This window comes from Bombus flavifrons, chromosome 7 (assembly GCF_040668555.2).
Source record: "Bombus flavifrons isolate JBK064 chromosome 7, iyBomFlav1_principal, whole genome shotgun sequence".
Classification (NCBI taxonomy): domain Eukaryota; kingdom Metazoa; phylum Arthropoda; class Insecta; order Hymenoptera; family Apidae; genus Bombus; species Bombus flavifrons.
Window position 1 is genome coordinate 11,204,399 of NC_138448.1, and position 14,038 is coordinate 11,218,436.

Here is a 14,038-nt window from a genome sequence, read left to right on the forward strand (position 1 = left end):
GTAAACTTCACGCAAGAAAATAATTGGCCATCTACGTGGCATGAATGGTCATTCAAGATAATCTAATTCTTCGTATCTTGAAAGTATGGTATTAGAGAAAAATCAAGAAATTTAGACGGTACTTTTACATTTTACTACCATTATAAACTCGAAAATCGCTCCTTTTATCGTTTTACTTTCCTTGTACCCGACTGCACATAAGAAAAAAAATTGCATTTTGCTTTACAGTTTCTTACCTAATTAATTTATGATAACTTTTGAAAATAATGTATCGAGTTGTAATGGTATATCATACGATCGAAAATCACTTTTTTCTTATATTTTCTTCCGTATTTTGCATACAAAAACGAATTAAAAAATACATTTTTTCAGTTTTAGGGAGAATAAATTGCGCGAGCTCGAGTCTTTATCATTTGAAAGAAAATCGTATTCCTACGAAACAGAGAGCAAGAGTATTTTCTTTATTAAGAAAAAGTCTTTCATCTCGTAACAGAATTTTTCAAACTTTCTACTTGATGACATAATGTGTGTATGGATGATTAATCTCTGGATGCGACTGTCCCGTGTATCTAATTTTCTAAACTAAGTTGACGTATATGAACGCGTGTAAACTATTGTATGAAGGGAACGAACACGCGAATGCGTTTCCTCGTTCAGTTCCGGCATTGAAAAATCCTATACACGCCGCTGCTGTCGAGATTTTCCATCATCGACGTTTGCAGCGTGCATTGTCAACCACGTATTTCAAGGATTCACGCAACAGCGAGTCGATGATGGGTGACAATAATGTCGCAAATAACAATGTTGCATTATTCACAGGACGCAGGATAGAAAACGTTAATTTTAATCGTAACGAGTTGACAAGACCGAAGAATACGTCGCGTGTATGTTCTTTTCTTACTTAGGAAATATTTCTAGTAAGTAATAAATATAAAAACTTGGTATTCGCTATCAAATATCGCAAGTACAATAATCGATAATTTGCTATTTAAAGGACAAAGTTTAAGATATACTATTAAAATATCTACTCGTTATATTTACTATTATTTGGAAATAATTTGAAACATTTATAAGTAAGGAGATACCAATGAAAGATTTATAACAAATAGATTGAATGAATTTTTATACATTTATGATTGTGACTGAACATAGGTATCTTTCTTATACTACGTTTAAAATGATTTCCGGATCTTTAACGTTACTAATTTAAATTGTCTACTATATTGTCAAAATATTCATTTACTCAACGTAGACTAAAATTCTGAGTCCAAGAACGAAAAATATTCTACGTCTCGAAATGAATGGAAATGATAGGATAAAATTCAGTTGAATGAAGCTCCGTTTCTGAGAAGAGGGATTTTGAAGGTTACTTGAGAACACGTGTTTCCTTCATACTTATCGCAACAGATTTCACTACAGATGTTCTGTGTGAGTAAGGCTTTCATACCGTGTATCAGAATTTATCAATTTTTTTTTTTTTGTATCAACTATATACAAGTTTCTATTGAATAAACGATACGATAGTATTGGATGTTGTTTGAATAACGAATAAAATATTATTCATTATTCCAATAGTAATGTCAATTTTTATTTGTTCGTTATTTGCTTATTTGTCTGTTATCGTTTATTAAAATTCAAACCCTTTATTCGTTAGTAGAAAAAAAGTAATTTTTTTCTTTTATATTATCGTTCGATTATTTATATTTTATATCAATATTTAAAATATTTATTATTTTCATTTTGAAACTTCATATTCGTTCTTTCGCCTTCGCACTTTCTCACGAACCAATTTTGTACTTTCACTTTATTGGTGAAATCGTAAAAGAACCATTTTTATTTTTTCTTTCTTTTCCTGAAAAATTTCAGATAACGAATATACATGATTCGCGATCTCAAAAACAAGTTATTCTGCCATTTCAACTTATTTTGGATCACGGAATTACGCCTTTCCGGACTGTACGAATTTCAACTATACATATGCGTATCTACGTCCTATTAAATCAATATGGGGACAAAATCAGTGAAACATGGAAGGAGGTATATACATTTACTTTTACCAATCATATTGATTTCTTGCATTTTACTAATTTTCCCAATAGACTTTTACACGAATCGATAATACCTAATCATAAAATCTCTGTTACTAGCAAACACAAGGTTAAAAAACAAATGATTATTTTATAAAAACAAGTTATAATTTCTCAGCCAGAGTAATTTTAGTAGCATTATTTTTCTTTTCAACCAAAATCATATTATCATTCTCCATGTTAGGGAATTAAATATTATAATAAAATGAATTTAACATCTTCATGATCGAGAACGAACATGTAACTTGAAAGTTACACATCCTCTATTTATACTTCAAAAATTATCTTATACCCTAGTTATTTGTCCTTTCATCGTAATTCTGTTATCTACCTTGTCACCAAATAATTACATCTCACATTGATCATTAATTCGTAATTCTTCCATCAGAATGGAAAATTCTAATTCGATACCGATTGCTCCGTTCACGTGCAAAGAAAATTCCTGTTAGTGTTGAAAAATAGCCAAACACTCTAATTAAAAGGCAATATCAATGGAAAGAGTAAACGAACGAAATTCCTAAAAGAATTATCATCCATCACTGCAGAATCTCAGTCCTCCTAGCCATCCCCCTAAGGCTTCTTGCAAACATTTTCAGAAACGCCGAGGGACGCGTTCGACGAAGCAGCAACGAAAACGGAGCAACAAAACGGAAGAAGAGGAGTTTCGTCCCTCGAGCGATTCGTACGATGGAATGGCCGGTGTACGCATGAAACGTAAACGCGTTGCGCGAAAGGAACGCTGCGGAGCCGCGTCGGCGCGCGAGCAGAGCAGCGTCGACGGCTGGTCGTCGCTTTGACGTCGTCGAGGCAAGTCGAGGCGGCCTGGAAAACCCGTGTGCTGCTGCCCGCGTATAAACGACGTCGTTTCACTGCACCGGCCCGATCGAAGCGTTCCTCGGTTCTCGGCTTTTGTTCGCGTGCACCGTGAGTCGATATCTCGGCCAGTGGCGTGTACGAAAACGGAAACTGAGGAAGCGTAAGCTGCTCCTCCGGGCTCCGTGTGTCGGGAAGGTACAGTGGGGTGGAGCGGCGCCATCCCGACGTCGCTCACGAATCCGATAACGCCGGACCACGGTTACCTAGTGCCCTAGTCTTCTCGATAGATCGCGCGGATATCATTGAAAATCCCTCAAAATGTGACTTGAACTTTCGAGTGAACGTTCGATGCTCGTAAGACTATTATGAAACCGGTTAGGACGTTAAGGATTGTATCGTCGTTTGTTAGAAAAGATCGTGTTACTTGACCGAATAATTCGTATTCAGTGTGACGAGGTACATACGTTATAATATAAGAAACCTGAAAAGAGGACGGTGTTGTTATTGGGAAGAGGATCGTTGGTAAGAAGAAGAGTATAAAAAGAAAAAAAGAAAGTGAATTAGGTGAAACGACTCGAGGGGTACCCCGATAAAACGGGGCTCCCTTACGGAGAGCCCCAGCTGGCCTGTGCATGATTCCGTCACTGGACGGCGGTGGTGACGGGTCCGTGGCTTGGATGCGCGAACGCGACACCCGCATCGTCGTCGTACCGCAAGTGAAGCTCCCGGCGGAGGCGGAGGCGGCAGTAGCAGCGGCCGATGACGGTGATGGTCAGCCGCGAAACAGTGACTGCTGACTTGTGCACGATTAAACGCAATCTCGGTGTCGCGTACGGTGCCGTGCCGGTCGGTCGGTCGGTTTTGGGGGCGCAGCTTCGGGAATAATGCGTGTTAGGCACGTTACGCGACGACGAGGACGAAGGTACGACGCGAGGGACCCGAGCAGCCAGCCGCGGGTGCAGCTGCAGCAACGCAATTATGTACGCGTACGGTTTCGAGATCACGTAGTGGCTGCCGTGTAATTATGTTGTCATCGACGCGCGGCGCACCCTGTGTAGCTTCACGGTGAAAATCTGGCGTGAGCGGTGCCGCGGTGGAACGGGGAACATGGCGTCGGTCTCGGCTGAGACTCCAGCCAGCCATGGGCACAGCTTTAGCAAGAAAACGTTTCACAAGCCGACGTACTGCCATAGCTGCACCGACATGCTGTGGGGCCTCATACAGCAGGGGTACATCTGCGAAGGTAAGGTAACACCCATCCTATTCGCTACCCTCGTCCTTGTTTATCGCTCCTTTGTCTTCAAAGTCTCATATATACAATAATTCGTAGGCGAATCATGTATTCATATAACGATTAGACAGGAAACAGTGGATATCATCTTGGTTGATTTCGAACGGCAGACGAAGTTCAAGTTACCGAATGGCAACGTTTGAGTGGGCTGTACGTATCTGGTGTCAATCCGAATTGGTTGACTTTAGTTTGGATTCGTACATCGATCTTCGATTTTTCAAAATCGAGTATCTTACGAGTATCTTATATTTATGGATCGAGTTTTCTGGCGTAGTTTCTAGGGTAGAGGTCAAACGGAAAGTAGCGATTCGCGGAGAAGTTCGAAGAGGAAATGGCTCGGTGCGGAAATACGTTTGAAAATGAAGAGGTCTCGATTAAGTTGATTGAAGTTTCCGAGCAGTGTCAGAACCGCGGGGCAAATTTTTCACGGAGAAACCGCAAGACAGAGAACCGATCGATATGAGCACGTTCGGTAACGAAATCGAATACGCGACGCGTTGCCGCCGGAATACTCCCGTCCCGCCTTTTCACGGGCTCCGAAACCTTGGTCGGCGTGCGAAGTTAAAGCTGGCTGACCTCCAAGAATGATGAATGGCAAGTGCCCATTCACCGTGTGTACAAAGAGTGGCACGTTTATACAGAGAACTGTGTTCTCTGCTAATTCTTTTCGTCTTTCGATCGAATTTCCAATCGAACTTTCCGCTCGAACGTTCCGTTGCCTGATCCAAGCAGCGTTGGGATGTCAATCTTCCAACTTTCCATCTGAGTCTAACCAAACCCCAAAGAATTTTATAGATTAATTCACAGTTAAAGAAAGGAAATCTTTACTTTAGTTAATTCTGACGATATAGGTCACGTCTTTCAACGCAACGTTGTTTCCATGTTATAAATTTTCAAAATTTCGCTATATAACGCTTCTCATTGCGTGTATTCTCCTTCGTCCAAAGATAACGTTCAGTAACTCTAGTTCCATCGAAATTTAATCGGAACATCGAATTTCGAAAGAATCGTCAACTCCGAAACAGTCTCGGAAAATGTTCAACCCGTGGCCTAGTTTCCGTCTGACATTCAGCTCGGCTGTTCGATACTATCGAGCATCTAGATCCGAAGGAATCACGCAACGGATCCCAGCCAACCCCTACGAATTGTCCCAAATTCTCCATGGTCCTCCGCCCCCACCCCTCTCTGGGCATCCACCTCTGCAAGAATTCTCCATAAGAATCCATAATTGCTTCCTCGTGTACGGGGATTCTCGCTGGCGCAACCCACCATCTTTGGAGCCCGATAACGAGGCGCCACATTTCCCACCCCGTCGCGATTTGCGCACACTCCCGTTCGAGTGTTTACCCCTTGCAGCACGGAGTCGCGACAAGCGAACAGGAAGAAGCGTAGAATCTCCAGAACCTAGATCTGCCGTTCTTCGATCCTTGGTTGCCATTGTCAATCCGATTTCACATATTTTCCTTCTTCATTTTTTCTTTTTTTTTCTCTCTCTCCCTCTCTCAAATGTCGTCAAAAGGGTGGTGCGTTTGGGGCGGTTGGTGAGAATTGCAATGGTTTCGAGTCGGTCGAGGGAAATCGAGCTGAAACGGAGGCGAGGGCGCGCGCATCGAGCCTTTTCATAAGCATTGATCGTGGGGGGTGGTGTGGGATAGCTGATAGACTCTGGAGAGAGAAGGAGATAGACGAGAGGGTTAGCTGAGGGGTGTGGGGGCGTGCACGAGAGAAAGAGCTCGTTCAGGCCCGTGAAGGGTAAGCATCCGCGGACACTTTGCAATTTCGCGTCGTTTAACCGTCGAACGATCGGCTCGATTCCTGCCTGCGAATCCTGCGACCAGGATTAACCATGCAATCTCCAGCGTTTTTAGCTTTTCGCGAACTGCAGGTACAGCTTGGTTAATTCGCTTGGAATCGGTTTGAATTTTACGATTCACCACGTACAATGAGAAATGCATAGATATAGTTTTTAGAGTGTTTGATCAAACACGAGGATCAGACTAATCGAGATTGAGTGTACTTGTAGCCATTGTGAATTACGAGGGCAATATTTTACTTTCTGTCTCTTTATTCTTTTTTTTTTTTTTTTTTTGCTGTTGAAAGCATAGGTTGGTTAATTATGTTGTAAGCACTGTGAACTATGTTTGTAGAACTTTATTGCAGTTTCGAGGTTGTACGTAAATATTTCTTATATTTGTAGCTAAAAATTAAATGGAATAACGTTGGGAAATGTGAAACAGAGGTCCGTAAACCTTTAAACTTTACGGTTACATTGTGTTATTCTGCGATATTATTAGAGAATGTCGTATGGCGAACAATCTTCAAATTGCAATTTTATTCATTTATTTTGGCAAGAATAACACGAACTTATATAGATTATAAGAATCTATTGTGTATAATAAAACCTACAGCTCTGTAATACATAGGTCAATATGTACGGTACCTTTTTAGAACAATTTATCAAATATCTCAGAAGTAGATATATCAACAATTTATATCTTGTATTGACATCTAACGTTATCTTTATTAAACATCGTTAAATGTTTCCCACTGGATGCTTCATGGACATTCTCTTGAACTTTAATCGCTATGAGATTCATACGATACTACGCGAAATCCACAAAATATATTCACAACATTTTGAAAAAAGCTTTCACAGTAATTTATTTAAAATTGAAATCTGAATAATTGAAATCTCAAACATAAGTTATGAACCAAATGTTTTAGAAAGATACTACCACGATAATTTACATAAGATATACACAATATAATTTTATATTATGAAAATAAATTTTGTGCGAAATTAGTATACACGCATATAGGTATCATACACATATAACAAAACATTGATCAGCAATAAGCGTATTGGATGCAAGTATCATTGACTCTCCTAAACACTTACACTCCACGGTTATCATTTATCTCAAGGAACTTGTTCAACTCGAGGTGTTTTATCATATCAACAAGCATCGAACAACATTAAGCAAATCGTGGCACAGAGTACAGCAACGTGGTGGTCGATTTTACCGCGGCAATTACAGGCGGGCAGAGACGGAATTCGAGATGGGATCGAGATCAATCAGAAATGTCGCTTTTAAAGCGGACACGACGTTCTGCTGTGCGTTTAGGGAATCGTCGATCCAGAATATATATACATATATATATGTATCTAGAACACGCAAGAATATCGACACGTTTCTGTTCGATACGTTGCACACCAACGCCATCGAGCTTTCTGATTCCTAGAATACACATGGACATCAAACGTAGCTGTTCCACGATAAATCCAGCCGTTCACCGCGTTCATCAGCATTACGAATTCGTTATTTTCTCGAATTCGAGCACTTTTCATCGTCATAGTAAGATCATCGACGAAAGACTCGGAGATCGCGGCGAATCGCATTTGTATTAACGCATTAACGATCGGTGACGTGTTACTAGTTATTTCCAGAAATATACAGGCAGTAACAAAGTTCGATTGTATAGTGGCGTATCTCTGGGTCAATTAGAAAAGAATTGTATTGATTCCATTCTTTTTTTTTTTTTTTTTTCTGAAACGTCGTTCATCGTAGGTATTTTAAAATTGCATCAAATTGGAACAAAAGTTTGTAAGGTTTTTTAAATGAAATTCAAAGACAACGTTTGGATGCATAGATCTTTTTGTGGATAAATTTATTCGACTGCGCGCGTGTCACGTGTGGCGTCTGACGTAGTAGATTATTTTCAATTAGCGTTACGATTTGGCCATCGACTGTAAGCTCGATCGAACGTTGATCAAAATTTCTACCTCTCAATCGAGCTAACCATTTCAGGCCGATAATTTCACCTACAGCACCATATTTGTAAATGTTACAAAAAATCTTTCTTACTCTTTGTATGACGTTTTTCTTCTTTGTGTTAAACAAAGTAGCAAATAACGAAGATGCCTGTCTTTGTCCATCTTTACTTTTAAAGTAAATACACTTAAATTTCACTAATTCGTACAGAGATTACAGAAAGAGTCGCGTTGAAATATCAGTTTTCTCGTAATGTCATATTAAAGGCGAAGAAACGCTCTTTAACCGTAACTCTGAAAATATAAGAAAGATATCAACCTTTTGATCGTCATCAGGTGTCTAATACTTATGATCGATAGCGTATGTCCATGCAGAACAAGTATATGTTGATTCTTGTATTTATTTCAGTGCTGCAACGTTTAATATTCGAAATTAGAATTTTAGAATTCTTGTTGTTGCGTACTATAAGAGCCGAGTAAAATTATCGGTCACGAATGCGCTATGAGGATGATCAAAGGTTGCACGAATATTCGGAATACTTTGGACCCGATATCTTAATTTTAGCTTTCGTGGGATTTTCAGACGCGATCGATCGACGATTCCACGGATCCCGATAGATCTCGAGGTCGTTGTTTAGAAACGTACTGCGATCTGGCTTTCTTCGTCTGAGTAAAAAAACATCGGAGATTAATCGATCATACAGAATTTAGTATTAATTGCGTGTGATTTAGTACTAATCGAATCAGGAGTTATATCGAGCAATTTTGCGAATTGGAAGGTAGATGAAAGTACATAATAACGTTGCGAACCGAATTTTTTGGAATTTACATTCGCATTTATCATTATTTATGATATATTTTTGCGACTCTATCGAGTCTTCCTGTAGAATAATTTATTAACTGATGATATCAGTGAATCGACAAGTAACTTCATATTTCATAAGTTTACGTCTAATAGGATGATCAAGTGGCGTGTAATTTGAAAAAGTTAGTCGTAGAATTTTAGTTCTTTTATTATAATTATATATTATATTATTATTTTATTTTATTATATTAGAAACGTTTTACTAAATTAGATTTTAATACCATAGCGGTTGCCTTTGTGCAGGAGCATTTGTTAGCACTGGTAACCTGTAACTTACACCTTTTAAATTTTTTAAAATAATTTCAAATAGGTAGCTGAATTGTGCAAGGAAATGTTGGAAATAAACAATCTTATGGAAATCAATTGTTTACTATTGACAATATTCGGCACTAGTCGAATACTGATGAATACGATTTCAGTTAGTGTTAATAAATTAATTGAATACAATATGCAACATTAATAGAGTACCAATTACGTATTCGATTAAATAAATAATTTAGAAAAAGTAGAGTTGATCAGTTTGCCTCCTGACAGGCTCAGTTCGGTACATTCTCTAATGTAGCATTAAGTATATTCTGACACCAAGAATTATGTACATATTTCAGTTTGTAAGGAAACAAAAGAGAATGTAAAGAATTCGTCATAGACTTTTCATATCGTAAATGTAAATTAATATTTTAATGGAATGAAACTTAAAACTAAATATTATTCTTCGTTGGACTACTGATCTTTATGCGTTTGTAGGAAATTTAAAGTTGCAAAAATGCACAATAACACGCAAAAATATTGGAAGCTAAGTACTTGGAATATTCAATGGATGATTTAGTAAGTGAATTGAATCTTTATACAAATTTCATTCCTTCGGTAAAGTTAATAAAAATATGAAATTCCGTGAAAATTCAAAAATCTAATTATAACGAGTATTTTAGATGCACATTTTGCACCTTTGAGTTTCCCATAAATGCACAAACGTCCGCAGTCTAATAATTAGATGGCGTAGAGTTTAACTTATAGATTTTTCTTTAAATAGACAGAATTAAAATGGCGCTGAACACAGGCAGGCGTGTCGATATGAATTTCGTTATTTTGAACGCAGCATTTCGAGAAAATCTATTTTTCATCCGTTTGATTCAGAAACAGTTTATAAGACGAAATATCGTGGGTTTCGAGAATTTCGAGCAATGTCGTTCAACTTATTAATAGTCGTTCACCTCGCGGCGGTAAGAGAGAAATTTATGAAGAAAACTCATGAAGAAAAACGGTAGAATAACAGAGAACGTGTCTTCAAGGCTGGCTTTATTTTTAGCAAACCGGAAATATAGCGTACGCCACCGAGTCTTGTATACGTTACACCTCGTTATGTCGTTCTACCTGTTCCCTACGATTGCTAGCAAATGAAATTACACCGTGTTCCAACGTCTGCTTAAAATGCCGATGAGATTTAATAATATTCAACGAGCTTTTGTGCTTTTGAGTTTTTGAAGCAACGTTGATGCGATAATGTTCTTTACATTAAGATGGTCACTTAAAAATAACTCGAATTCACGTCACGGTTAAGCTTCGCAATTTTCCAGGAAAAGGTGGTTTTTTCATAAAACGCGTATATCGATAGGACGTGTGTAATAAATTTAACGATTATGCGAAATTGAACGATGCACGAACTTGGTGTGCCGGATAATTACGTGGGATTTTACGCTGATGAAGGTACGCTAACCCTTTTAGAGAAGACTTTAGAAAAATCAGGTTTATATTATGTTATAACGTAGCTTCTTGTAACAATAAATATCATACGAAGATCACACAGAAGAAACATGATAAGCACGTTTTCCTTGACTTTTTCATCTTAATGTCGTTTTATAACTAAAAACGAACGATTTAATACAACATAGATGAACATTGAAAGACGTTCTGGAATTAATTAAAGCGATAAGAAAAACAATATTTCAATATTTTTGATATTCTAATATTACAGCAAGTAGTGTCTTTGAGATTATAAAGATGTATGGAACAACATGTTCTTAGTCTCGAGATCAAATTGAAAAGACAATTTTAATAACACGAGATTAGTCGACAACGTACGTACTGAGTTTTAAAACCACAGTTCTGAAAATCAATAGAAAATTAGCTTAATACGTTGCTCGTCTACAATCTTCACATAGAAGCATGACTTTGGTCTAATAATTCTCAGAACAGTTTAATTATTATTCGACAATAAATATCGAATACTTCAACACTATCAAGTTTTTCGGCCTTTCATGTCTTGAATCATCTTGTTCATGTTTTAAACGAAAAAAAACCTAATATTTTAGGAAAGATTTTAACATACAATTGAAAGACACATCTATGTCGAAAATGATCGAAAGAACGTACGCAGGTATAAAAGATTATTTATATAAAAATTGATTATCGTATATTGTATTGCATCACAATGTGTAATAATATTAATAGACAGGACATATTTATTTCCGAGTGATTATTTTACAATAGGTGAAACAAGAAGCGAGAAAAAGTGTCTAATCTTGTCTATTATCCTGTGCGTATTTTCGCTTTTTGTATTTTGACCAAGCGTTGGATTATGAAAAATGTACGCGTTTGGACACACTTGCTGAATGCATTCGAGGGCTTGTTATTGTCGACAGAAGGCAACAAACAGATCGTAAACCTCACAATTGAATGAGAACGTTACGAAACTCGATGCAGAAAATTGCAATACGAATTGATATTAGACACGTTACAGCTGAACAGTGTTTGTCTGTTGGGATTCGAATAGGTGATGAATTGGACATTAAAAACTTGGGGAATGAGTAAAAAAATTAATTTTAGCATTTGGAAGCAATGTCTAGTTAATATTATAGAATTTGGAATTTTTCCAGTAATATGATTAATGTCAAGACATTTTTTAATTCAATCGATTATCTTCTAATTATCTCGTACAATTTGGAGTAAGAGATACAATGGAGTAAGATAAATTTTTTAGTAATCAATATCAACCTTGTCGACAAATAAGAGTCTTGATAACAAAATGTTAATATCAGTTGTTGCCGTTAAATGTTGTTTTGTGCTCGAGGGGTGCTCCAAAGATGTGAAATAAATTAAGGAAGAATTAATTTGTTTTCATAATCGGGACATTGTTAAGTGCTTCGATATTATTTATAATGAAATCAGTAAACGTTTTCACAGCAATAATACAAACAACTAACGTTTGCAAAATTCGAAACGGTATCTTATTGCCCTAAATTTTATTTTCGTCAGTACCAAATCTTCATATTCCAGTGATGTTCTTAAAAAATATTTATAAGAAAGGACTCGAATTGTTAAATAAACTTACATTTTCGTCGTTTCTTTCGATTATTCTGTTTCTTATTTTCTAGAATAATTGTATCGTTATAGAATAATATCTTCCACTTTATCAAATTTAAATTCACTAATTAATAAATATATATAATTATAAATAATTAATTATATATATATAATTAATAAATATATCTATATATAATTATTAATCAGGTCCTTTTATCTACATAAATCTTTCTAATCTTTTTGTAATGCATACGTTCTTACACGTCAAGTTTAGCTACCCTTAGCGTATAACACTAAACGTTCTACAACGTTCTACACGATTCTTCGGCAATTTACAAATTTGAACGATAATGGAATTATACTATTCCGCCAAAGCAACGTGTCCTTATTATAAAATTACATTTCCCGATCAGCTTCATGTAATACTACGTTTAATGGAATATCGATGCGGTTCGATACATGTTGTAAAAGGTTTTGCAACTCGTATCTGCTATTAATATTAGTGGAAACCAAAGGGTTCGTAAATAACATGTTAAGAGTCAATAAATCGATATTCATGTCAGAAATAACAGTAAAGTAAAAGCAACGGTAAATTTAATAATGTCACGGTTCTTACTGATGAAATTTTGAATTATGAAGTATCTGTTGACGTAAGTTCGATACAAATCACTGAATAAATGTATTTCTGTATCGCAAAAATAATAGAAGAAACAAAAAAGAGAAGAAATAAGAAAAATAAAAGGACGGAAGGAGAGGGAATTAAATTATCATTACCGTTATGTTAATTAAAGAATTTATCGTTGGTTGATATTCATCAGTTTCAGTATCTTATCATTTCCCATATCCAATATTTTAATTTCTTCTATATTTTTTTTATTTTGCATTTTATTTTTAAAATATAATCGATGTAACTTTATATAATATTCTCCTCTCCAGATATTTCATCTTCAAGATTTACATGTTTTATAAAACATCGCCGAAACTAGTTAAGATCTTATTAATTAATTCGCTATCGTTCGTATCTGGTGCCTCATTAATTTTGTTCACCGACGTTCCATTGCTCAATATATTTGCGCGTTTAGTCCGCGTTGGGTTTTAAAGTGTCGCAGAATTTCACACTCTGATTCAAGGGTTCAAAATGAGTGAAATTGATTTCTTCACGATGCAGTTGAATTAATAATCGCCGTATGCGTCCCCTTTAATCATTTTCTTTATTCAATCTGTTTATTACAATATTTTGTTTATCGTCTCGTGAGGCAACAAGTATTCATGTTTCGTAATTTGTTTGCAATTCGTGCAATAAAATATGGTTTCTATTTTAAAAACAATTACTGTAAACATTTCCTCTAAACATGTAACAAGTTTCTATTACATGCAATAACAAAATATTGATGATATCGCGTCTTTTATCGGGTACATTATATTTTTAACTGTAGCAATGAACAGTTTTGATGAAATCTAAACGCATCATACTATTTCTGAGAATGAAGTGATCTCATTAATTTACTTATTCGGGTATCCAATATTTATTATTATCAATGTTTCCGTCGTAATATTTGAAAATTTGTCTCCACGAAATTATATAATGGATATCAACCTCGTGTGGGCGATGGCGATGAGCCAGACTTAGGTTTCACCAATAGGTCAAACTCATCCGGTCCGAATTTTGCTACTCGTTATTTTATACTCTAATTTTAAATGACGATCAAACTTCATAATATCATTTTCATAATTTCAGATACAATTATATTACGATTGTTACGCCACTCGTAATATTATGAAATTCTAATCGACAATTTGAAACGTTGACTTCTAGTATTTGAACTTGCTTTCTTTACAGATATGGTATACATGATATTATGTGCCCGTAATGCAAAAAGCATTGCCATTATTGGTTTTAGATAATT

The 14,038-nt window shown here is 36.3% G+C and overlaps 1 protein-coding gene across 9 annotated transcripts in view; it reads left to right on the forward strand.

Annotated features, from left to right (window-relative positions):
• The first annotated feature begins 2,858 nt into the window (after positions 1–2,858).
• The window catches only part of LOC138182053 (diacylglycerol kinase theta), a 43,575-nt gene continuing 32,395 nt past the window's right edge, over positions 2,859–14,038 (forward strand). For 7 of the 9 annotated variants that reach the window (XM_069117549.1, XM_069117553.1, XM_069117554.1 and 4 more), the window contains exon 1: positions 2,860–4,146. In XM_069117549.1, coding sequence (XP_068973650.1) covers positions 4,011–4,146 — 136 coding nt within the window. In that variant the 5' untranslated portion in view covers positions 2,860–4,010. Of the gene's footprint in view, positions 4,147–14,038 lie in introns of all 9 variants that reach the window. The other 2 variants (XM_069117551.1, XM_069117550.1) reach the window with 1 other exon arrangement.